The 27,546-nt window shown below is 38.1% G+C and overlaps 1 protein-coding gene across 1 annotated transcript in view; it reads right to left on the reverse strand.

Annotated features, from left to right (window-relative positions):
• Nucleotides 1-27,546, reverse strand: part of SIMC1 (SUMO interacting motifs containing 1) — a 77,465-nt gene that overhangs the window by 31,235 nt on the left and 18,684 nt on the right. Inside the window, exons 2-4 of the mRNA XM_046000120.1 lie at nucleotides 18,566-20,017; nucleotides 8,206-8,438; nucleotides 7,395-7,464 (exon numbers count right to left, since the gene is read on the reverse strand). Coding sequence (XP_045856076.1) covers nucleotides 7,395-7,464; nucleotides 8,206-8,438; nucleotides 18,566-20,017 — 1,755 coding nt within the window. The remainder of the gene's footprint in view (nucleotides 1-7,394; nucleotides 7,465-8,205; nucleotides 8,439-18,565; nucleotides 20,018-27,546) is intronic.

The raw sequence follows: 27,546 nt of genomic DNA on the forward strand, positions 1-27,546 counted from the left end.
GAAGCAGGCTCCCTGCCGAGCAGAGAGCCTGATGTGGGGCTTGATCCCAGGACTCTGGGATCATGACCTGAGCCAAAGGCAGAGGCTTTAACCCACTGAGCCACCCACCCAGGCGCCCCTTATGTTTAATTTTTAAAAGAAACTGCCAAACTGTTTCCTGAAGTGGCTGTACCATTTACATTCCCACCAACAATTTATGGGACTTCCTGTATCTCTACTTTCTTGGAAACATTTGTTATTTCCTGTTTTCTTTGTAAATTAAAAAGAATTGCGGTAAAAAACATGTAACAAAGTTTACTATTATAACCATTTTTAAGTGTACAGTTTAGTCTTGTTAAGCATATTCACATAATTGTGCAACAGATCTCCAGAACTTTTCCATCTTGCAAGATGAAACTCTACATACATTGAAAAGTAACACCCAATTTCCCCCTCCACCTAGGCCCTGGTAACCAACATTCTATTTGCTTAAAAAAAATTTTTTTTTAAATTTAAGTAGGCTCCATGACCAGCACAGAGCCCAGCGTGGGGCCCAACATGGGGCCTGAATCCACAACCCAGAGTTCAAGACCTGAGGTGAAATCAGCAGTTGGACGCCCAACCGAGTGAACCACCTGGGAGCTCCCATTTCTTTTTTGTATTAATATAACTACTATAGACAATTCAGGTACATCAAATTATATACTATCTTTTTGTAACTGGCTTATTTCACTTAGTATTTTGTCTTCATTAGGCTACCATCCATGTTGTAGCATATGGGAGGATTTCCTTCCTGTTTAAAGCAAAATTAATGTTTCGTCTTATCTGTATTACCGCATTTTGTTTACCTAGTCATCTGTTGATGGACACTTCAGTTACTTCCACTTCTTGGCTATTGTGAATAATGCTGCTATAAACATGGGTGTGCAAATATCTCTTCAAGACCCTTCTTTCAATTCTTTTACATATATACCCCTGTGGGAATATATGAAGTGGGATTAATGGATCGTATGGTAATTCTATTTTAATTTTTTTAAGAAACACTATATAATCTTCCATAGGGGCTATACTATTTTATAATCCTACCCACAGTGGGCAAGTGATCTAATTTCTCTACATCCTTGGCACTATTTATTTTCATTAAAAATTTTTGTTTTAATGGTACCCTTTCTGATGGTGTGAAATGATATCTCATTCTAATTTTGATTTGCATTTCTCTGTGATTAGTGATGTTGAGCATCCTTTCATATGCTTACTGGCTATTTGTATATCATCTTTGGAAAAATATCTATTCCAGTCCTTTACCCATTTAAAAATCAGGTTAGTTTGTTGTTCAATTTTTCCTTTACTTCTGTCAGTTTTGTAGTAAAATGTTTAAATGTTGTTAAGTTATAGGAGTTCTTTGTATATTCTGGATATTAATATCAGATGTGATTTTTAAAAAATATTTTATTTATTCATTTGAGAGAGAGAGCACAAGCAGGGGCAGCAGCAGGCAGAGGGAGAGGGAGAAGTAGGCTCCCAGCTGAGCAAGGAGGCTGATGTGGGGCTCGATCCCAGGACCCTGAGAAGGCAGATGCTTAACCAACTGAGTCACCTGGTGCCCCCAGGTATGTGACTTTAAAATATTTTCTCCCATTCCATAGGCTGCCTTTTCACTCCTGACTGTGTTCTCTGATTCACAGAAGTTTTAAACTTTGATATAGTTCCATTTGTCTGTTTTTTATTTGTTCATGTCTTTGGTGTCATACCAGAGAAAACAATGCCAAATCCAATGTCATGAAGCTTTCCGCTATACTTTCTCCTTAAAGTTTTATCATTTTTGGTCTGATGTCAGAGATTTTCATTCCATTTAGAGTTAATTTTTGTATATGGTATTAGAGAAGGGTCCAACTTCATTCTTTTGCATATGGCTATCCAGTTTCCCCAAAACCATTTGTTGAAGAGACTATCTGTTCTCCATTGAATGGTCTTGGCACCTTTGATAAGTATCACTTGACCATACTCACAAAATTTTGGGGGGGGGGCGGTTCTCCATATTATTCCATATGTCTGTATGTCTATCTTTACGAGAGTACCACACTGTTTTGATGACTGTAGCTTTATATTTAAAATCAACAAGTATGAATTGTCCAATTTTGTTCTCCTTTTTCAAGGTTGTTTTGGCTATTCAGGGTCCTCTTAAATTCTATATGAATTTAGGATAGATTTTTCTATTTCTGCAAAAAGTACTGTTGGGATTTTGATAGGGACTGTGCTGATTCTGTGCATTACTTTGGGTACTACTGACATCTTAACAATAACAATTCTTTCAGTCTATGAGCATGAGATATCATTTATTTATGTCTTCTTTATTTTCTTTCAGTAAAGTTTTATAGTTTTCAGTGTACAAATTGTTCATCTCTTTGGTTAGGTTCACCCCTAAGTATTCTATTGTTCTTGATACTTTAGTTAATAGAACTGTTTTCTTAACTTCCTTTTCAGATTGCTAGTATACAGAAATGCAATTGATTTTTGTGTCTTGATTTTGTATCCTGCAACTTTGCTGAATTTATTAGCTCTAACAATTTTTCTGTGTCAAATCTTTAGGGCTTTCTTCATATAAGATCATGTTGTCAAAAAAAAAAAAAAAAAGATCACGTTGTCTATGAATAGAGATAATTCTGCTTCTTGCTTTTCAATCTGGTTGTCTTTTATTTCCCTTCCTTGCCTAACTGCTTTGGTTAGAACTTCCAATACTATGTTGGGTGCAAGAGACAAAAGTAGGTATTCTTACATTATTCCTAATCTTAGAGGAAGAGCTTCAATATTTCACCACTGAATATGATGTTTGCTGTGGGCCATATAGTACTTTTATGAGATAGTTTCCCTCTATTCCTAGTTTGTTGAGAGTTTTTATGATGAAATGTGTAGAATTCTGTCAAATGCATCTTTTGCCTCAACTGAGGTAATCATGTGGTTTTATCTGTAATTCTGTTAATGTAGTGTATTTCATTGATTGATTTTTGTAGATTGAACCATCCTTGTATTCTCAGATAAATCCCACTTGATTATGATGTTTAATCCATACAATACGGTGTTCAATTTGGTTTACTAATATTTTGCTGGAGATTTTGCATCCCTGTTCACAGGGATATTGGACTGCAGTTTTCTTCTAGTGTCTGTATCTGGCTTTAATATCAGGGTGATGCTGGTTTCATAGAATGAAGATACTTTATATGGTATCTATCTTTTAAAATCTACTGGGACTTAATTAGTGGCCTAACACATGGTTTATCCTGGAATATGTCCCATGTGCACTAAGAAGAAGGAGCATGCTGTTATGGTAGAATATTCTGCATATAACTGTTAGACCTGGTTGGTTTATTGCAGTGTTTATTTAATTTTTTCTCTTTCCTTACCTATCTTCTATTCTGGTTATTTTATTCATTAATGTGAGTGGGGTACTGAAGTCTCCAATTATTTATATAGAACTCTCTATATTTTCTCCTTCAATTCTGTCAGTTTTTGCTTCATATCCTGATTGTCTATCATTAGGTACATAAATATTTATGATTATTTTATCTTACAGCTGTATTGAATCTTTTAATTAATATATAATGTACTCCTTTGTCTATTGCAACATTTTCTGATTTAAAGTTTATTTTGTCTCATATTAGTACAGCCACCTGTTTTGGTTACTGTTTCCATGGAATACCTTTTCCCATTCTTTCACTTTCAACCTACTTATGTCTTTTGATGTAAAGTGAGTTTCTTGTAGATAGCATGTAGTTGGATCATCATGTGTTTTTATCTATTCTGCTAATCTGTGTTTTGACTGGAAAGTTTAATTCATTTACATTTACAGCAATTACTGATAAGGAAGGATGCACTTCTGTTGTGCTGTTTTCTAAATGCCTTACAGCTTTTTTGTTCCTTATTTCCTGCATCATTGTCTTTTGTCTTAGTTGATATTTTTATAGTGAATATTTTAAATTCTTTTGTCATTTTCTTTTGTGTATTTCTATAGCTGTTGTCTTTATGGTTACCATCATGACTGCCTTTAATATTCTGATGCTCTAATTTGAATTCATGCAAGTTTAACTTCAATAACATAAAAATTGTTCCTTTATAGGTCTGTCACCCTTTTGATTGTTGATGTCACATAACTATATCTTCATACAAATAAATTAGTAATTCTTTTAAATGCATTATTATCTTAAATTATGTAGAAAGCAAAATGTGGAGTTTCAAAGTTTTAATAATACTAGCTTTTAGACTAATAATTATGAAACTTGAATTAGTCACTTAACCATACACAAAATCAAATGTTATAAACTGTTGTTATAATAATAGTAGTTTTTATAATTGCCCATATATTTACCTTTACTGACACCTTTATTTCTTCTCATGGCTTCAAGTTACTATCAGTGTTTCATTTTACTCTGCAGGACTCCCCTTAGGCTTTCTTGCTGGGCATGGCTGGTGGAAATGAACTCCCTCAGCTTTTGTTTATCTGGGGATGTATTTCTGTCTCACTTTTGAAAAATAACTTTGTTGAATAAAGCAATCTTGGTTGAGTTTTATTCTTTAGCGCTTTGACTATATCAGCCTACTACCTTCTGGCTTCTAAAACTTCTGATGAGAAAGCTGCTGATTATCTTATTGAGATCCTGTATGGGATGTGTTGCTTCTCTCCTGCTCTCCCTCATTTTTGAAGGATGGCTTACCTGGATATAGTATTTTTGGCTAATAGCTTTTTATTTTTCCTCCAGCACTTTGAATATCTCATTCTATTGCCTTCTGCTTGCAAGGTTCTGCTGAGAATCTTCCGAAAATCTTATGCAAGCTCTCTTGTATATGGTGAGTCACTTTTCTCTTGCTGTTTTCAAGAGTCTATCTTTAACTTTTGACACTTTGATTGTAACATGTCTTGGTGTGAGTCTCTGGTTTAACCTCATTGGAATTGAGCTTCATGAAATTGTGTATATTTCTTTCCTCAGATTTGGGAAGTTCAGGGTCACTATTTTTTCAAATAAGCTCTCTGCTCCTTTTTCTCTTCTCTTCAGACTCCCATAATGCTTATATGGTCCACTTAATGATGTCCCATAGTCCCTTAGGCTCTCTTCAATTTTCTTCATTTTGTTTTCTTTTTGTTCCTCTGTCTCAATGATTTCAAATGACCTTTCTTCAAGTTCATTGACTGTTTTCTTCTGCCTGTCAAGTCTGCTGTTGAATCCCTCTAGTGAATTTTTCAGTTCAGTTATTATACTTTCCAGCTCCAGAATATGTTTGATTCTAATAGTGTTTTAATATTCTCATTTTGTTCATCCATCATTTTCATGCTTCAGTTAGTTGTCTATCCCTGTTCTCTTTTAGCTCCTTGTGCATTTTTAAAGATTTATTTATTTATTTTAGAGAGTGAGAGTGTATGCACACGTGTGCATGCATAGGAGCAGGGAAGTGCAAGAGCAGAGGGAGAGAAAGAATCCCAAGCCAACTCTGTGCTGAGCACAGAGCCTGTTGCAGGGTTTGACCCCATGACAACCTGAGCCAAAATCAAGAATTGAACGCTTAACTGACTGAGCGCCCCTCCTTGGGCATTTCTGAGATAGTTTAAAAACATTCTTTGTTAGGAAGTTGAGAGATCTGTGTTACTTTATGGTTGGTTTCTGGAGCTTTATTCTGTTCCTCTGACTGGGACATACTTTCCAGTTTCTTCGTATGCCTTGTAATCTTTAGCTGAGGCTTAAGCATTTGGAAAAAACAAACACCCTTCTCAATCTATTCACTGAGTTCATGCAGGGTAAGATCTTCTCCAATTAGCCTGAATAAAGGTTCTGGACTTTCTCAGAACTTTCCTGGGGATATGTTTTCTCTGGGCTTGTATCTGTACTTTTATCTGTCTTAATTTCCTAAATGGCTTGCCTTTGTTTCTTCTCAGGAATGCAGCCTTTTGCTCCCCTGGTACTTGCCTGTGGAGCTACAAAATTCCTGAAGCTCTAACATGTGGCAGTGCTCACCTCTCTTTTCAGCAGCTTTCAAATTATACCACTATTCCCATCAGTAATTTGAGTCAGGTGAGACAAAAACTATCCGTTGGGAAGCTCCCTAATAAGCCAGGGCACTGGACTCAAAATCCACTCTTTTGTTTCCACCTTGAGGGAGGAGCTGTGGTGTGTGAGGTTTCCTACCAGTTGCACCATGCTAAGGTGTGTAGAGGAGGGGCACGGACACACAAAATAACCCCAATTTCCTACTCCTTGCATTGAGTCCTTTCTTGATTATGTATTTTCGTGGGTACTAGAGATTCTCAATTATCTCCAGAGTTTTCACAGAAGTATACTGGTCCATATATTTTTCTTAATTTGGCATTTCCATTGGAGAACAATAGCATGGAGCTCCCTTGTCTATCATCTTGGTGATGCTTCCCAGATAATTCTTAAAGCCCTAAGTTATTTTGCTCCAATCCGGACTGAATGCTCTCTAGGTCTACTATTCAACATAATTTTAGGAATTCTATTATTCTCTTGGAGATATCTCGTGTTCCCTGGATCCTGTGCCTCCCTCTTTATTACTCCTCCATTCTCATTCTTTTGATGCATACCTTTAGGTAACCAAAGAAATGAGGCGTTGGAGTATTTTTTAAAGTTCCTACATGTCTTTATGTTACACTCACACTTGAATAATAGTCTGGTTGAATTTAGAATTCTAAGTTGAAAGTAATTTGTTCCATCCAAGCGCTTTGGGTGAGCAGACAGACAGCTGGCAATTAAGTTTAAGGATCCCTAGAAATCAGAATGCAGAAGAGTTTTCCGGGAATACCAACTCTACTAGATGCCTTCGTTTATGACAGTTGGTTCATTCAATGTTTTTAGACAATAAATCCTCTGACTTTCCCCCTGAAATTAGGTAGACTGATGACTGAACTTTCTGTACTCAAGAATGGAGAGGATGTCAGTTCTACCTACAAACTTTTAACAAAGTTATGGCCTATCTCTGAATCCAACCCTCTTATATATATTGTGTTTCTGAGTTGAAAACTCTCTGCTCTAAAGGGTAGATTTCCTCACTTCTTGGCTGCATGTATTATAGCCTGTGGCTTTCTCTGCTTAGCTTCACCAGTAACAATCTTACTAGTTTTTCTAGTTTTCATTCAGATCTGTTGCCCTTCCCCTTATCTTCATTGCCATGGATTTATATCTTTATCTATTCCTTTACTATTCTTTTTAATGGAATCTTAAGAAGGGGAAGGATAAGAGAATGCACTTAATTTTCAAGTAGAAGAAGCATATACCATTTTAATAGGGATTTTTTGGTGGGGATGGGAGTACAAGGAGGGAATAAGGTCAAGGACTTTACTAGTAGATTTGCCATCACTTCTGTTTCTAATTAAGACTTGTTCAGAAGACACACACTCATAATTGTTATGTTACCTCTTCCTCCATGACATAAGTGAGCAGTTTCCAGTCCCACTCCACTGTCTTGGCATTAGCTGGATGTAGCCTGAAAGTCAAGTGACACGAATTAGAATTCTAGAGAGTTCAGTGGAAGAGGGGATGGGATGTGGAAGATGACAGAAACAAGAAACCTCCTTTTATTCTCACTACTCTTGCCTATCCTTTGACATGATACCATGTCACCTGAGGGTAGTGGAACTTTCACTATCCACTTCTCTTTTGGAAGGCATTAGTAACCCAATTTTGCCTTGAAGAAATCAATACTTTATTACTCTAGCCCATTAGCTTTATCTACCAGGATCCGATGATGAAGCCTATGAAGCATATTTAGCCAATCATGATATTCTATCCTTCAGTTCACAGTGATTGGTTAAAAAATGAGCTCATGCCCCATGTTATGGCAATTAAAGCCTATAAGACTCAACTTCAGAAATCTTGTGTGATTATAAAGGAAGTGGACTCTCTGCCTCATAAAAGCTGGAAGCTGGAAAGACTACTAAGTTGATCCTGAAAAGAAGAGCAAAGTGGGGCTGAAAAATGGATCCTGGTAACAATTTTGAACTGAATTAAATCTTATTCCTAGGTTTCTAGTAACATGAATAATCAAATTCTCTGTTATCAGCTGTTAAAGCTAGTTTGGATTGGCTTTCCTGTCACTTGTAGCCTAAATAACACTGACATACTAAGTCACACTCTTGAATGGTTAGCTGAGTCAAACTTAGGCAAGAGAAAGCTGTGCCCTGAGTCCAGGTTCCCTAGGGGAGTCACCAACATCTAAGGTTCATACTGTTGAATTTTCATGAGAAGCATATAGGCCTCCTTTAGGACATCCACGGTCTCAGAGCCACTGAGCAGGATTTTCTGGATGATGTGAGCCACAATTTCTCTGGGTGGGTAATGCTGGGGTGACACAAAGTCCATCAAAAACTGCACAGTCCCCAGGGGAAAATTTTCTTCAATGGTGTTTGTTACCATTCTTAGTCTTCGATGAGGAATGGGTTCTAATTTTTGACCCTTACTCTGTAGAGATAAAAAGAAAGAAATTAGGATGGGTTTCTACAGACATAAAAACAAAAGGTTCTGAAACAGGTTGAAGACAGCAAAATTTTCCATGCATCTGAAATATTCATAATTAAAAAAGAAAAAGACTGAAAAGCCTTATCTAAAAAACTTTAAAGGACATGGGAAAATACTTAATATTAAGTTAAAAAATAAGAATTTGAAGTTGTACATATAATGATTGCATTTGTGCTAAAATATAGCATAGAAAAGAAAGTACAAAAGAGTCAAGAGCTAGCCTAAGTTGATTTCAGAGTGAGGGTGAGAAGATAGTTAGGGGTAGTTATGATACTATATCAGATACCGAAATAAAGAGTGAAGAAAGATGTTTTAAAGTTTAAAAAAGAATCCCATTTAGTTGATTTACTGTCAACAGTAAATGTTAGGTTACTTCCCCTATACCCCCTAAAAGTAAGTATCTAAAAAGACTGGGAAAGAAGGGGCGCGTGGGTGGCTCAGTGGTTTAAGCCGCTGCCTTCGGCTCAGGTCATGATCTCAGGATCCTGGGATTGAGTCCCACATCGGGCTCTCTGCTCAGCAGGGAGCCTGCTTCCCTCTCACTCTCTCTGCCTGCCTTTCTGCCTACTTATGATCTCTCTCTGTCAAATAAATAAATAAAATTAAATTAAAAAATCTTTAAAAAAAAAAAAAGACTGGGAGAGAATATGTGAAAAGTGGTTTTCTATTTTCTGGGTGGTGGTGGAATAATGGATGACTTTCCTTTATATGCTCTTTTGCATTTTTCCATAATAGATACATATTAGTTTCAAAATCAGAGGAAAAAAGTTTTGACAGTGGAATATAATAACAACAATAAGAATAATTTTTGAATATTTGACTTATCCTCACTTAAATTCTCACAACAACCTAATAAATACATACTATTATTATTCCTATTTTTATAGATAAGGAAACAGATTTAGAGAGTAACCATTTGGCATGTAGCAAATGGCAGAACCTGATTTCACATATGGGGTGATATAACCCCAGATCTACCCTCTAAATTCACACTACTTCTAAACAATAAAAGTAACAATAACTATATTTTTGTTAAAAATATCCATTATTAAAAAATTTAAAATGCTTATGTATAAAAAGGCAACTTAGCAGGAAACACACCAAAATTATTAACAATAATAAATGCTGACTGATAGCATAATAAGTAATTATTTTTTAATGTTTTAAAATGTTTTATACTGGGGCGCCTGGGTGGCTCAGTAGGTTAAGCCTCTGCCTTCGGCTCAGGTCACGATCCCAGGATCCTGGGATCAAGCCCCGCATCAGGCTCTCAGCTCGGCAGGGGGCCTGCTTCCCTTTCTCTCTCTACCTGTCTCTCTGCCTACTTGTGTTAAATAAATAAATAAAATCTTTAAAAAAATGTTTTATATTAGGGGCGCCTGGGTGGCTCAGTGGGTTAAAGCCTCTGCCTTCGGCTCAGGTCATGATCCCAGGGTCCTGGGATCGAGCCCCACATCGGGCTCTCTGCTCTGCAGGGAGCCTGCTTCCTCCTCTCTCTCTGCCTGCCTCTCTGCCTAGTTGTGATTTCTCTCTGTCAAATAAATAAAATATTTAAAAAAAAATTCTGTTAAAAAATGTTTTATATTAAACAAGCATGATTTTTTTTTAAATCTGAGAATAAGTATTAAATTTAAAACATCAACTAAAGATTTGACAGCTTAGTATTAACAGTAAAACAGCAATGGCTAGAATTGTCCATTCAGAAAATCTACATGAGTCCAGTGAGCTTTCCTTATGTCTCAAATCACCTGAAGGTTACCCTGATCTTACTGACCAAAGATCAATACCGTATCTGGCAGGTAATGAAAATTAAGAGCCAGAGAAGAGAAAAACAAAAAATCTTGCTTTGGTGACTATTTTACTTGTGAGGCACTTTACCTATATTTGAACTTAATCATTTCTTGCCTACAAATGGGGACATCTACAAATAGATAAAGTTTACAAAATCTTTTGATGCCCATATACTTAAGGGGAACGAATACTTATAAAACATTTCTTTAGGACTTGAAAAGCGACTTTGTGCTTTATGTGTTTTTGGTTTTGGTTTTTTTAAAGACTTTATTTATTTGACAGAGAGAGACAGCGAAAGAGGGAATACAAGCAGGGGGAGTGGAGAGGGAGAAGCAGGCTTCCGGAGGAGCAGGGACCCCAATTCAGGGCTTGATCCCAGGAGCCCCAGATTATGACCTGAGCCAAAGGCAAATGCTTAATGACTGAGCCACCCAGGCGACCCTGTGCTTTATGTGTTTACTTTTAAGTCAAACAACTTTATGATATGGTCATTATGACTTATTTTAGAGCTAAACCAAGACTCAGAAGATTTAGAGGCAATTAATGATATGTATGTGGCAGCATGGGGACTGGCTAAGAAGTTCTGTGGGAAAATGACCTAGTGAAGAAGTACTTATTAAAAGCCCTAAAGAAATCATAGGAGAGACAGAAAAGATTTACAGGTGAATGCTAGATGGCCAAGGTTCTTTAAAGTAAGAAACTGAGACAAAAAAAAAAATCCCTTTTGTTTGGCCTAACCATCATCTTTTTACCTAAGCTATATTTACATAGAAAGGGAATGTGGTATCCCCATTTACATCTACTGGTGGCTTCTCTAGTTGTGCAGCACCTACAAAGCACTACAGCCTTGACTAGGGAAACACAACCTCTCTCAAGTTCCCCAAATGCTCTTTATAATGGCCTAATGTAGCACCAGGCAAACCCAGAGGAAAAAAGAGAATGAGCTAGTGGCTGGGGAGAATCATTCAGAAGAAGACCTAAAACATAACAAAAGATATAACAACAATAAAAATGAGAGAAAAAAATTCACTCTTCAAGGCCAAATCGACGTGAATGCCTGATACATACTATGCCGGATTGCTGATTGCTCCAAGAATGCACCTTTTGAATTCCTGTCCTACCTCAAGCCAGTCCTCTTAATGTTGACAGTAAGGTTATGAATAATGAAAAAATAGCTTCTATTGTAGGACTCAGCCACAATTTTTTTTCCCTTACATCTGCTAAGACAAGCATCTGGTTTAGGTTTCTTAACTAAATAAAGACCGATGGGAAGTAGCATTCCCATTAAAATCTTAAAATTGGGGAGGAGTCAAGATGGCAGAGAAGTAGCAGGCTGAGACTACATCAGGTAGCAGGAGATCAGCTCGATAGCTTATCTAAACATTGCAAACACCTACAAATCCAACGGGAGAGCGAAGAGAAGAAGAACAGCAACTCTAGAAACAGAAAATCAACCACTTTCTGAAAGGTAGGACTGGCAGAGAAGTGAATCTAAAACGACGGGAAGATAGACCGCGGGGGGAGGGGCCGGCTCCCGGCAAGCGGCGGAGGAACGGAGCACAAAATCAGGACTTTTAAAAGTCTGTTCCACTGAGGGACATTGCTCCAGAGGCTAAACCAGGGTGAAGCCCACGCGGGGTCAGCGTGGCCCCAGGTCCCGCAGGGTCACAGAAGGATCGGGGGTGTCGGAGTGTCAGAGAGCTCGCAGGTATTAGAACGGAGAAGCCGGCTGCAGAGACAGAGCCGAGGACTGAACTCTCAGCTCGGGGTTACCTTGAACCGGTCACGGGCTGGGTGAGCTCGGAGCGTGGCTAGAGGCTGGGGATACGGGAGTGATTGGGTGCTGTCCTCTGGGGGCGCACTGAGGAGTGGGGCCCCAGGCTCTCGGCTCCTCCGGGCCGGAGACTAGGAGGCCACTATTTTCATTCCCATCCTCCGGAACTCTACGGAAAGCGTTCAGGGAACAGAAGCTCCCAAAAGCGAACCTGAGCCGATTACTTAGTCTGGCCGCCGGTAAGGGCGGTGCAATCCCGCCTCGGGCAAAGACGCTTGAGAGTCACTACAACAGGCCCCTCCCCCAGAAGATCAACAAAATATCCAGCCAGGACGAAGTTCATCTATCAAGGAAAGTAGGTTCAATTCCTAAGACAGCAGCGCAATTCCAGAGGAGGAGAAAGCAAAGCACGGAACTCATGGCTTTCTCCCCATGATTCTTTAGTCTTGCGGCTACTTCAATTTTTTTTTCTTTTTTCAATTTTTTTTCTTTTTTCTTTTTTCTTCTTCTGCTAAATTTTTTAAAACTTTTACCCTTTAATTTTTTAACGTTTTTTGACTAGTTTATCTAAATATATATATTTTTTCTTTATTTGTTTTATTTTTTAAATTTTTTTCTTTTTTTTTCTGAACCTCTTTTTATCCCCTTTCTCCCCCCCACAATTTGGAGTCTCTTCTCATTTGGTTACAGCTCCTTTTTCTGGGGTCTTTGCCACCCTTTTAGTATTTTTTTGCTCCTTCATATCCTCTTATCTGGACAAAATGACAAGGCGGAAAAAATCACCACAAACAAAAGAACAAGAGACAGTACCGAAGGCTAGGGACCTAATCAACACAGACACTTGTAATATGTCAGATCAAGAGTTCAGAATGACGATTCTGAACATTCTAGCTGGGCTCGAAAAAGGCATGGAAGATATTAGAGAAACCCTCTCTGGAGATATTAAAGCCCTTTCTGGAGAAATTAAAGAACTAAAATCTAACCAAGTTGAAATCAAAAAAGCTATTAATGAGGTGAAATCAAAAATGGAGGCTCTCACTGCTAGGATAAATGAGGCAGAAGAAAAAATTAGTGATACAGAAGACCAAATGACAGAGAATGAAGAAGCCGGACAAAAGAGGGACAAACAGCTACTGGACCATGAGGGGAGAATTCGAGAGATAAGTGACACCATAAGACGAAACAACATTAGAATAATTGGGATTCCAGAAGAAGAAGAAACAGAGAGGGGAGCAGAAGGTCTACTGGAGAGAATTATTGGAGAGAATTTCCCTAATATGGCAAAGGGAACAAGCATCAAAATCCAGGAGATGCAGAGAATCCCCCTCAAAATCAACAAGAATAGGCCCACACCCCATCACCTAATAGTAAAATTTACAAGTCGTAGTGACAAAGAGAAAATCCTGAAAGCAGCCCTGGAAAAGAAGTCTGTAACATACAATGGTAAAAATACTAGATTGCCAACAGAGTTATCCACAGAGACCTGGCAGGTCAGAAAGAGCTGGCATGATATATTCAGAGCACTAAATGAGAAAAACATGCAGCCAAGAATACTCTATCCAGCAAGGCTATCATTGAAAATAGAAGGAGAGATAAAAAGCTTCCAGGACAAACAAAAACTGAAAGAATTTGCAAACACCAAACCAGCTCTACAGGAAATATTGAAAGGGTCCTCTAAGCAAAGAGAGAGCCTAAAAGTAGTAGATCAGAAAGGTACAGAGACAATATACAGTAACAGTCACCTTACAGACTAATAATGGCACTAAATTCATATCTCTCAATAGTTACCCTGAATGTTAATGGGCTAAATGCCCCAATCAAAAGACACAGGGTATCAGAATGGATAAAAAAACAAAACCCATCAGTATGTTGCCTACAAGAAACTCATTTTAGACGGGAAGACACCTCCAGATTTAAAGTGAGGGGGTGGAAAACAATTTACCACGCTAATGGGCATCAGAAGAAAGCTGGGGTGGCAATCCTTATATCAGATCAATTAGATTTTATGCCAAAGACTATAATAAGAGATGAGGAAGGACACTATATCCTACTCAAAGGGTCTGTCCAACAAGAAGATCTAACAATTTTAAATATCTATGTCCCTAACGTGGGAGCAGCCAACTATATCAACCAATTAATAACAAAATCAAAGAAACACATCAATAATAATACAATAATAGTAGGGGACTTTAACAGTCCCCTCACTGAAATGGACAGATCATCCAAGCAAAAGGTCAACAAGGAAATAAAGGCCTTAAATGACACACTGGACCAGATGGACATCACAGATATATTCAGAACATTTCATCCCAAAGCAACAGAATACACATTCTTCTCTAGTGCACATGGAACCTTCTCCAGAATAGATCACATCCTGGGTCACAAATCAGGTCTCAACCGGTATCAAAAGATTAGGATCATTCCCTGCATATTTTCAGACCACAATGCTCTGAAGCTAGAACTCAATCACAAGAGGAAAGCTGGAAAGAACCCAAATACATGGAGACTAAACAGCATCCTTCTAACGAATGAATGGGTCAACCAGGAAATTAAAGAAGAATTGAAAAAATTCATGGAAACAAATGATAATGAAAACACAACAGTTCAAAATCTGTGGGACACAGCAAAGGCAGTCCTGAGAGGAAAATATATAGCGGTACAAGCCTTTCTCAAGAAACAAGAAAGGTCTCAAGTACACAACCTAACCCTACACGTAAAGGAGCTGGAGAAAGAACAAGAAAGAAACCCTAAACCCAGCAGGAGAAGAGAAATCATAAAGATCAGAGCAGAAATCAATGAAATAGAAACCAAAAAAACAATAGAAAAAAATCAATGAAACTAGGAGCTGGTTCTTTGAAAGAATCAATAAGATTGATAAACCCCTGGCCAGACTCATCAAAAAGAAAAGAGAAAGGACCCAAATAAATAAAATCATGAATGAAAGAGGAGAGATCACAACTAACACCAAAGAAATACAGACAATTATAAGAACATACTATGAGCAACTCTACGCCAACTAATTTGACAATCTGGAAGAAATGGATGCACTCCTAGAGACATATAAACTACCACAACTGAACCAGGAAGAAATAGAAAACCTGAACAGGCCCATAACCAGTAAGGAGATTGAAACAGTCATCAAAAATCTCCAAACAAACAAAAGCCCAGGGCCAGACAGCTTCCCAGGGGAATTCTACCAAACATTTAAAGAAGAACTAATTCCGATTCTCCTGAAACTGTTCCAAAAAATAGAAATGGAAGGAAAACTTCCAAACTCATTTTATGAGGCCAGCATCACCTTGATCCCAAAACCAGACAAGGATCCCACCAAAAAAGAGAACTACAGACCAATATCCTTGATGAACACAGACGCAAAAATTCTCGCCAAAATACTAGCCAATAGGATTCAACAGTACATTAAAAGGATTATTCACCACGATCAAGTGGGATTTATTCCAGGGCTGCAGGGTTGGTTCAACATCCGCAAATCAATCAATGTGATACAACACATTAATAAAAGAAAGAACAAGAACCATATGATACTCTCAATAGATGCTGAAAAAGCATTTGACAAAGTACAGCATCCCTTCCTGATCAAAACTCTTCACAGTGTAGGGATAGAGGGCACATACCTCAATATTATCAAAGCCATCTATGAAAAACCCACTGCAAATATCATTCTCAATGGAGAAAAACTGAAAGCTTTTCCGCTAAGGTCAGGAACACAGCAGGGATGTCCATTATCACCACTGTTATTCAACATAGTACTAGAAGTCCTAGCCTCAGCAATCAGACAACAAAAAGAAATTAAAGGCATCCAAATTGGTAAAGAAGAAGTCAAACTATCACTCTTCGCAGATGATATGATACTATATGTGGAAAACCCAAAAGACTCCACTCCAAAACTGCTAGAACTTGTACAGGAATTCAGTAAAGTGTCAGGATATAAAATCAATGCACAGAAATCAGTTGCATTTCTGTATACCAACAACAAGACAGAAGAAAGAGAAATTAAGGAGTCAATCCCATTTACAATTGTACCCAAAACTATAAGATACCTAGGAATAAACCTAACCGAAGAGGCTAAGAATCTATACACAGAAAATTATAAAGTACTCATGAAAGAAATTGAGGAAGACACAAAGAAATGGAAAAATGTTCCATGCTCCTGGATTGGAAGAATAAATATTGTGAAAATGTCCATGCTACCTAAAGCAATCTACACATTTAATGCAATCCCTATCAAAATACCATCCATTTTTTTCAAAGAAATGGAACAAATAATCCTCAAATTTATATGGAACCAGAAAAGACCTCGAATAGCCAAAGGAATATTGAAAAAGAAAGCCAAAGTTGGTGGCATCACAATTCCGGACTTCAAGCTCTATTACAAAGCCGTCATCATCAAGACAGCATGGTACTGGCACAAAAACAGACACATAGATCAGTGGAACAGAATAGAGAGCCCAGAAATCGACCCTCAACTCTATGGTCAACTAATCTTCGACAAAGCAGGAAAGAATGTCCAATGGAAAAAAGACAGCCTCTTCAATAAATGGTGCTGGGAAAATTGGACAGCCACATGCAGAAAAATGAAATTGGACCACTTCCTTACACCACACACGAAAATAGACTCCAAATGGATGAAGGACATCAATGTGAGAAAGGAATCCATCCAAATCCTTGAGGAGAATGCAGGCAGCAACCTCTTCGACCTCAGCCGTAGCAACATCTTCCTAGGAACAACGGCAAAGGCAAGGGAAGCAAGGGCAAAAATGAACTATTGGGATTTCATCAAGATCAAAAGCTTTTGCACAGCAAAGGAAACAGTTAACAAAACCAAAAGACAACTGACAGAATGGGAGAAGATATTTGCAAACGACATATCAGATAAAGGGCTAGTATCCAAAATCTATAAGGAACTTAGCAAACTCAACACCCAAAGAACAAACAATCCAATCAAGAAATGGGCAGAGGACATGAACAGACATTTCTGCAAAGAAGACATCCAGATGGCCAACAGACACATGAAAAAGTGCTCCACGTCACTCGGCATCAGGGAAATACAAATCAAAACCACAATGAGATATCACCTCACACCAGTCAGAATGGCTAAAATTAACAAGTCAGGAAATGACAGATGCTGGCGAGGATGTGAAGAAAGGGGAACCCTCCTCCACTGTTGGTGGGAATGCAAGCTGGTGCAACCACTCTGGAAAACAGCATGGAGGTTCCTCAAAATGTTGAAAATAGAACTACCCTATGACCCAGCAATTGCACTACTGGGTATTTACCCTAAAGATACAAACATAGTGATCCGAAGGGGCACGTGTACCAGAATGTTTATAGCAGCAATGTCTACAATAGCCAAACTATGGAAAGAACCTAGATGTCCATCAACAGATGAATGGATCAAGAAGATGTGGTATATATACACAATGGAATACTATGCAGCCGTCCAAAGAAATGAAATCTTGCCATTTGCGACGACGTGGATGGAACTAGAGCGTATCATGCTTAGTGAAATAAGTCAATCGGAGAAAGACAACTATCATATGATCTCCCTGATATGAGGACATAGAGAAGCAACATGGGGGGTTAGGGGGATAGGAGAGAATAAATGAAACAAGATGGGATTGGGAGGGAGACAAACCATAAATGACTCTTAATCTCACAAAACAAACTGGGGGTTGCTGGGGGGAGGTGGGATTGGGAGAGGGGGAGGGGGTTATGGACATTGGGGAGGGTATGTGCTATCGTGAGTGCTGTGAAGTGTGTAAACCTGGCGATTCACAGACCTGCACCCCTGGGGATAAAAATACATTATATGTTTATTAAAAAAAAAAATTTGGAAGGGGAGGCAAACCATAAGAGACTATGGACTCTGAAAAACAACCTGAGGGTTTTGAAGGGTCAGGGGTGGGAGGCTGGGGGAACAGGTGGTGGGTAATAGGGAGGGCACGTATTGCATGGAGCACTGGGTGTTGTGCAAAAACAATGAATACTGTTACGCTGAAAAAATAAATAAAATGGAAAAAAAAAATCTTAAAATTGAATTTCCTCCCCCAAATCAGAAAGTAATGATTTTGGAGGCACCGAAGTATCCAAAGTATCACATCAGGAAGGGGAAGGCATAGGAATTGAAGAGAAGTAATTGATGAAGGCCTAGAAGGAGCCCAGACACTCTAATAGGCACGCTCTCTCTCTCTATATATATATATATGTTATGTCATTTAATAATCCTGTGATGTGTGTTCTTATCTCCATTTTACATCTAGAAAAGCTAGGGCTCAGAAAGGTACAGTGACTTCTACAGTACCAATTGCTAATTGAAATTTGAACCCAAGTCTGACTCTACACTAGATGATTCCACAAGAGGAAAGATAAAAATTTCAAATTTATCCTGGGCCTGTTCTCTCATGCATAAACTCCTTACAGCATAGTGACTTCATGCGAGGCCTATACACAGGACACCTAATTTCTTGGGGAAGATATGTTAGCTCACCTCTCTTGTGTCTTTATCTGGTATTAGTGTCTGGAAGAAGAGGTGATGCACTGGAGGTCGTAAGAAGTACTTCAGTCTATGCAGGCATGGTCTGTTGTATAACCCACCTTGTGGTGTTCGTGCTTGTACCTGGGCAGACCCGGGGTTAGCAGGCTCTGACAGAGATCTCTCTTTTCTGGCTGGAGTTTCCGTGATGGGGAACCAAGGAACTTTCTCTAAGGAAGTTTCAGACTGTGAAGACTGTGAGCTGGGAGAGAACCTTGGTGAGGATGGAGCTGAGACTTCCATAGGAGTGTCATGGTTCTGTACATCATTTTGGAGAGAGAAAGACCTGTCTCGTGGTAAGTGAGGCAAGTCTCCAAGTGAATGTGGCATGTCTCCAGGCAAGCATGGCATGTCTCCAGGTGAATGGACCATATCTCCTGGGAAGTCTGGGACTTCTCCAGGGGAATGCGGCACACTTTCTGGTGATTGCGGCACGTCTTCTGGTGACTGTGGCCCATCCACTGGTGATTGTGGCACGTCTGCTAGTGACTGTGGCACATCTGCTGGTGACTGTGGCATGTGTCTTGGTGACTGTGGCACATCAAATGATGACTGTGGCATATTTTGTGGATAAGATATGTTTTGCGGTGGGCCTGGAACATCTTGAGGTAGGCCCCGAGAGTTTTGAGGTGGGCACAGTGATTCTTGAGGTGGGTCAGGTGAGTGCTGAGGTTGCCACAATGAGTCTGGAGGTGGGCTTGGCACATTCTGCTGAAGGCATGGCATAACTCGAGAAGGGCAGGGAACTTCTTGAGGCAGGTGAGTCAAAGCTTGTACTTGGCACTGCACAGTTTGTGATGGGCATGACAAAGCTCGTGGTGGGCATGACGAGGCTCGTGGTGGACATGGTGAGGCTCGCAGTGGACATGGCAAGATTCGCAGTGGGCATGGCAAGGCTTGAGGTGGGCAAGGCACATCTTGCTGTGGGCATGGCAAGGGTGCTCTCTGATTGCTGCTGCTACCATTATTGCTTGCTGGGGAGAAGGAGCAAATATCTGAAGATAGCTGTAGGGTTGCCAAGAAGCCAAGGTCACCTTTGAATGATGTTGAGCTACAGTTTGGCTCTGCTGGATAAACAGAGTCCCCACTGATGGATGTAGGGGGTTGTGGACTTTCAAATGTGGTTTCTTCCAGAAGGTCCAAATCCACAGGATCGCTGTTAATGATTCTCCGTGCTGTAGGCCAAGAGCTTCTGTCTACCCGCCCTTCTGTCACCTCTTTGCTGGAGAGGCTGGCACATGTCTGAAGACTGGCTGGCTCTTTCTGGGAAGGAGCAACAGGTTCTAGAGTCAAGTCAAGAGTGGCAATAGGCCTGTTTTCTTCCTCAGTTCTTGTCAGGTCAATCACACAGAGTCCATTGCGATCCTTTGCCCTTGGTCTGGTTTCTCTAGTTAAGTCAATGAAGTCCTGTTAAAGGATTGTGAGAATATAAGAGGTCAAGTATGGAGACTTTGCTTTATCTAAGAAGATTTAAATCTGAGCTTTTAAGGATAATCATATTTTACCTTTTCAATTCATTGATAATTTATACATTTTATATAACATAAGCATTAATTTATTTCCTTTGGTCGAAATTTTGCTACTGTCAATACTGCCAATTTCTATACCTTCCTAAATTATCCAAGTGCCACATGCATATAATTGAGGGCATAGTGGGAAATTTTCTCTGATCCAAAGTAAACAGGGGAGAAGTTGGGAAGATTTCAACCTTAAGTCACAAGGGAAAAAGCAACCTTTGTTTCAAAAACCAAATACACAAGATAATTTGCAACAGTGACCACAGAAGGAGGTAAGGTAACATAAGAGAATCTACTATGTACTAAGAACATATTGAGTGTTTTCCTGTATCTTTAATTTTCATAATATTCCTACCAGGTAGGCATTATAATCTCCATTATACAGATGGGGAAAATGGAGTTCAAAGGGGTTAGGTCATTACCTAAGGATTATATAATTAAGTCACAAAGACAGACATTCAAATCCAGGTCTGTATCCTTCTTTCTCTGTACAATTTCATTCAACATATAATCAGTCAGATATATAGAATAATACAATAACTGTTGCAAAACCAACACAGTAAGTCTGAATCCTAACTAGGTTAATGACTGGAAAACCTCCTATCTTTACCTCCATTCCTTGCCAAAATTATTAGGCAGTTCATAAATCCTGATGATGCCAGCCAACAGTACTATAATCAATCTCTATGCCATAAGCCTGGAAAAATATTATACTCCCTTTCATTCTCAAAATTGTCTCAGTGTGCAATGAACACTGTTATGCTGTAAATAAACAAATAAAAATATAAAAAAAAATTGTCTCAGTGTGGATGACAAATAATATCACCCTAATTACTGATCAGTCTCATTGACAAATATGAATGTAAATATCCTCCATAAAGTATTAGCAAATTGATTCCAGTATTAAAAAAAAAAATAGCTCCATTTCTGATCAGAAGGGCTAGCTAGATACTCTGATTACCAACTGAATAAAAGCTAGAATTGATATATAAATGTAAAAACAAGGGAGGAGATATAACAAGAAAAAAACAACCAAAAGAAAGCCAATATAGCTATATTAATATCAGACAAATTAGATTTCAATGAAAACAGCATTACTAGAGATAAAGAGGCCACTGTACAATAAGACTTAGTTCATCAAGATATAATAATTTCAAAACTGTAAGCCTAGGGGTGCCTGGGTGACTCATTTGGTTAAGTGTCTGCCTTCTGCTCAGGTCATAACCCCAGGGTCCTGTGTAGGGTTCTTTGTTCAGCAGGAAACCTGTTTCTCACTCTCCCTCTGCCTGTTACTCCTCCTGCTCATGCTCACTCTTTCTCTCTGGCAAATCAATCAATCAATCAATCTTTAAAACTGCATGCCTAATAACATAATCTTCATAAAACAAAAATAGATACAGGTACAAGGAGAAAAAGGAATATCCATAGTTATTGTGAGAAATTTTTGCATGTCTCTCTTGACTGCTAGATCATACAAATAAAAAAATTATTATGGATACAGAAGATATGAACACATTTTTTTTTAAATATTTTATTTACTTGACAGAGAGAAATCACAACTAGGCAGAGAGGCAGGCAGAGAGAGAGGAGGAAGTAGGCTCCCTGCGGAGCAGAGAGCCGGATGTGGGGCTCAATCCCAGGACCTTGGGACCATGACCTGAGCCGAAGGTAGAGGCTTTAACCCACTGAGCCACCCAGGCGCCCCAGATTTGAACACATTTAACAAGCTTCATCTACAGGACTCAGATAGTTATTCACAAGTACATCAAACATTTACAAAATTTACCAGATACCAGGAGTCAAAGTACATCTTAATCAACATCAAAGATTATCACTCAGATCAAAATACTATTAAGTTAGGAAGTAATACAAAGAAGTAACTAGGATGAACTCCATATTGCAAATTAAGAAATATGACCAAATAACATATAGGTCAAAAAGGAAATCATAGAAATTAGAAAAATTTTAGAACTGAACAATAACAAAAATACTAGGTATTTCTGTGTTACATGCAGCAAAAAAACTGTATAAAAAAATTCACACTTAGACATTAGAGAAGGAAAATGGAAGAAAGTTAATGTTCTAACCACACACCTTTAGAGAGCAGAAAAAGGACAGAATAAGCCCAAAGAAAGCAGAACAGAGGAAATAATAATAGTGCAGAAATGAATGAAGCAGAGAACACGGAAGAGAACTGCAACAATGTCACAGGTTTGTTCTTTTAAAAGATTATTAAAATTAGCAAAATTAGCAAACATGATAAGAAAATTAAGACAACAAAGGCACAAATAACCAATATTAAGAATGAAAAAGGGACAAAATTACATACATTTTTAAGATTAAAAAAAGATGAGAAGATGTTATGAACAATGCTGTCAAAAAAGCTTCGGATCTTGGATGAAATAGATAAATCCTTGAAAAAATAAAGCTTACCAAAACTGACTCAAGAAACTGGATGATGGGTATGTGGGTGATCATTATATAGGTTGCTTTATTTTTCATGTTTGAAATTTTTCATAGGGGAAAGTTATTTTTCAAGTTGACTTAAGAAGAAAGAAAAAATCAAAATAGCCCTTTAACCAATAAAGAAATGAAAACAGTAGTTGAAATTTTTTCCTTCAAAAAATTCCAGACTAAGGTGATTTTAAAAGGAGAGTTCTGCTAAAAACTCAAAGAAAAAAATGATTCTACTTAACATAAGCTATTTAAAAGAATTTAAAAAATGAAGGGATACCTCCAACTCATATTATGACTTAGCATAAACTTGATCCAAAATCTGAAAGTACAAGGAGGAAATATGTCATTATCACTTCTGCACACAGACATAAAAATCTTAAACAAAATGCTATAAACTTGGTCCAGCACAACCAAGGTGAGTCTACCTAGGAACCATACCTAGTTTAGCATTAAAAAAATTAATATAACTTGCCACATAAAGGAGAAAATCATATGATCATGTGAAGAGGCCAAAAAGCATTTGATAACAAATTCAAACTCTAGTCTTAAAAAGAAAAAATAAATTCTTGGGGCACCTGGGTGGCTCAGTCAGTTAAGAATCCAACTCTTGATTTTGGCTCAGGTTGTGATCTTGGTCCTGAGTTAGAGCTGTGCACTAGGCTCTGCACTAGGTGTGGAGCCTGCTTGAAATTCTCTCTCTCCTTCCCTCTCTAAAAAAAAAAAAAAATCTCGAAATAGAAACAGAAGAAAACATCCTTAACTATTAAAATTTACTTACAAATCACATACAGTAAACATTATACTGAAACACTGAAAATATTCCCTTTAGGAACACAACAAAGGTGCCTCTGTCACTAATTCTATTTAGTACTGTACCAACGCTATACATACAATGCAGGAAAATAAGAAAAGATATAAAAAGTAGAAAGATTAGAAAGACTAAAAATGTCCTTCATGAATGATTATTTATATAGGAAACTCAAAATAATCTCTAGAGAAATATCAGAATAAGAACATTCATCACGACTGTTGGATATAAAAATTACATTTTTTTACACTTCAACAACAGTACCACCATGTTGCATAATTCCCACATCACACAACTTCAGGGGAAATCATTCCTATATTCTCTATGAATTGCATCCTCTAGGGCAAAACTCTAGGCAATCCACACAGCAACAATACGAAAATCTTTATATACATGCATACATGTGTTTTTTAAAAAATTCTTATTTATTTATTCATTTGCTAGACAGAGAGAGCTAATGAGTCCAACAGGGGGAGCAGCAGACAGAGGGAAAAATCAGGCTCCCCTCTGAGCAGAGAGCCCAATGAGAGACTTGATCCCAGAACTCTGAGATCAAGAGCTGAGTCGAAGACAGACACTTTTTTTTTTTTTTTAATTTCTTTTCAGTGTAACAGAATTCATTGTTTTTGCACCACACCCAGTGCTCCATGCAATGTGTGCCCTCCATAATACCCACCACCTGGCTCTCCCAACCTCCCACCCCCCGCCCCTTCAAAACCCTCAGGTTGTTTTTCAGTCCACAGTCTCTCATGGTTCATCTCCCCCTCCAATTTCCCTCAACTCCCTTCTCCTCTCCATCTGGAGAAGACAGACACTTAAACTGACTGACCCATCCAGGCATTCCATATGTTTGCTTCTTTTTAAAAGATTTATTTGTTTTAGAGAGAGAGAGAGGGAGGGGCAGAGGGACAGAGAGTCTTAGGCAGACTCCATGCTGAGCATGGAGCCTACCCGGAACTTGATCTCACAACCCTGAGACCACCTGAGACAAAATCAAGAGTCAGTTGCTTAACCCACTGAGCCACCCAGGTGCCCCAATATGTACACTATATATATTTATGAGTGCGTATGTATATATATCTATGTATACACACACATGCATGTACATGGGTACACACACACACACACACACACACACAGTACATGTGGCAGTTATTTTTGTGGGCTGCCAAACATTTCCAGTTATTTCCTTAATGGTACATGGTAGACTATACTTCCTGAATCCTGTGATTAGGTGGGGTTATGTGATTAATTCTGCCCAATAAATTATGAGTGGAAGTAACATGTATTACTTCTGGGCTGGGCCCTTTAATTTCTGGATGCAGACACTGCAAAGTCTTCTTTTCCCTCTGATATGTCTCATGCCCATGTTTAAGATAGTGGCAGCTCTGTCAGCCTGTGTCCCCAAATGACTATGATATGTGGACATACTTCTTCCTCTGACCAATGTGTAAAGGACAGTGGTAATGTAAATGAAAATAAACCTTGTTTTAAGCCACAGTATAACCTAGCTTATCCTGACACACACAGTACTTGGGAATAAATTTAACAAGAGATGTGTAGGACCTGTGTGATAAAGTATTACAGAAATGTACTGAAGAACACTAAAGTAGGCCTAAATAAAAGTATATACCATTGTTCATGAATTAGAAGACTCAGTGTCATAAATATTCCAATTCTCTCCAAATTGATAAATGAATTCAATACAATTTCAAAGTCCAAACAGGTTTTATTGAGGAACTTGAGAAATGAACTCAAAATTTGAATGGAAAAACAAAAGACCAAGAATAGCTAAGACATTTCTGAAGAAGACAGTGTGGTACTGGCACTAGACAGTCAAACAGATAAATGGCACAGAAGAGCAAGTTCACAAATAGAGTCATACATATAAGAAAATTTGATTTATGTCAGAGGTGGCATTAAAGATTAGGAGGAAAAGATGGAACTTTCCATTAATGGTACTGGTTATGCATTCGGGGAAAAAATGAAATAAGATCTTGACTTCATGCCAAAATCATAAATCAGTTTCAGATTTATTAAAGACTTAAAATTAAAAAACCAACTAAAAATTTTTAGAAAAAAATCTGAGAGAATATCTTTATAATCTTTGTGTAAGGAAGAATTTCTTAAAATACAAAGTAGAAACCATAAAAGAGTAAGTGGCTACAGTAAAATTAGAAATTTCTGTTTATCAAAAGCACCATGAAGTTGCAAAATAAGCCATAAACTAGAAGGTTCTTGGTAGCCTGATTTGGGAATACTATGTAGAGAAGAAAATAATTAAAGTCACATGCAATAACACTGATTAACTTTATAAGCTTAATATTGAGGCCAAAAGAAAAATAAAAGAGAATAACGTACTGTTATTCTGTGATATGATGTAATATGATTCTGTGATAGTGGACTGCAGGGGATACATTCCAAGACCCCCAGTGAATGTTTAAGACCACAGATGGTACTGAAGCCTATACATACTGTTTTTTCTATACATACATACCTAAGATAAAATTTAATTTATAAATTAGGTAAAGTAAGAGATCAACAATCATAACAATAAAATGAAAAAAATTATGACAATATGCTATAATAAAAGTTATGTGAATGTGGTTTCTCTCTCAAAATATCTTCTTGTACTATACTCATTCTTCTTGTCATGGTGTGACAGGATAAAATGCCTGTATGAAGATGAAGTGAGGTGAGTGACAGATATAGGCATTGTGATGGGAGTGTTAGGCTATTATCATCCTTCTAATGATATATCAGAAGGGGGTCATCTGCTTAGAAATGGCAGTTGACTGGGTCACTGAAACCTTGGAAATTGAAACTACAGATTAAGAGGGGACTACTGTCTTGGTCTTCATCCTTGGCTCCAAGGAGAACTCCAGTAAACATAATTTGCTGAGTAAAAGAGGAGGGTCTTTTGTTATTCATAAGCCCCTTTCAACCATACCTCAGTTTGCTAATGACTAATGACTGAAATCCCCTCTGTAAGCTTTAGGATTGGGGCTAGTTGTTACAGGAACTAACCATGTGTTTAGAGGGTTAGAATTTTCAGGCCCACTCCTTCAATCTCTGAGAAGGGGAGAGGAGGTGGAGACTGAGGTAATCACCAACAGCTAATGATTTTAATCAATCTGATGCATGTCATGGAGTATGCATAAAAATCCGAAACAAGAGTTTTGAGAACTTCCAGGTTGGTGGATGCATCTATGTACCAGTAGGGAGGTGTACCCCAAACTCCAGGGGGACAGAAACTCCTACACTCAGCACCCTTCTGCACCTTGCCCTATGTCCCCCTTTATCTTCATTTGCATCCTTTATAATAAAGTGGTAATAGTGAGTAAAGTGTTTCCCTGAGTTCTATGAGCTGCTATTATCAAAACTAAGGAAAGGAGTCATGGGAACCCCCAATTTATAGCCAAGTTGGACAGAACGGTGGGAACAAGGGCCCAACTACTCACAATTGGCATCTGAAGTGAAGCCACCTGGTCCTGAACTTCTGGGTTTGGTTTTTTTTTTTTTTAGGAGTTTTTTGTTTATTGATTCAACTTCTTTGCTGGTTATCAAGTCTGTTCAAGTTTTCTATTTCTTTCTGCTTCAGTTTTGGGTTTTGCATATAGGTTATAAGTTTCTAGGAATTTACCCATTTCTTCTAGGTTGTCTAATTTGTTGGCATATAGTTTTTCAAAATATTCTCTTGTCATTTTATCTCTGCAGTGTTACTTCTAATTTGCGATTTTGAGTGATTTCTCTTCTTCTTGATAAGCTGGTACTAGAGTTCTATCAATTTTATTGATTTTTTTCAAAGAACCAGCTCCTGGGTTCACTGATCTGTTCTACTGGTTGTGTTTTGTTTTGTTTGTTTTAGTTTCTGTATCACTTATTTCTGCTCTAACCTTTATTGTTTTCTTCCTTCTGCTGGTTTTGGATTTTGTTTGCTCTTTTTCTAGCTCCCGTAGTATAAAGTTGGGTTATTTATTTCATTTTTTCCTTGCTTCTTGATGTAGTCATGTATTGCTAATTCCCTGCCACTTTTGCAACATCCCAGAGGTTTTGGACCACTGTGTTTTCACTTTCACTTGTTTCCACATAATTTTTTATTTCTCCTTTGATTTCCTGGTTAACCCACTCATTGTTTAGTAACATGTTGTTTA

Source organism: Meles meles, chromosome 3 (genome assembly GCF_922984935.1).
Source record: "Meles meles chromosome 3, mMelMel3.1 paternal haplotype, whole genome shotgun sequence".
Taxonomy (NCBI): domain Eukaryota; kingdom Metazoa; phylum Chordata; class Mammalia; order Carnivora; family Mustelidae; genus Meles; species Meles meles.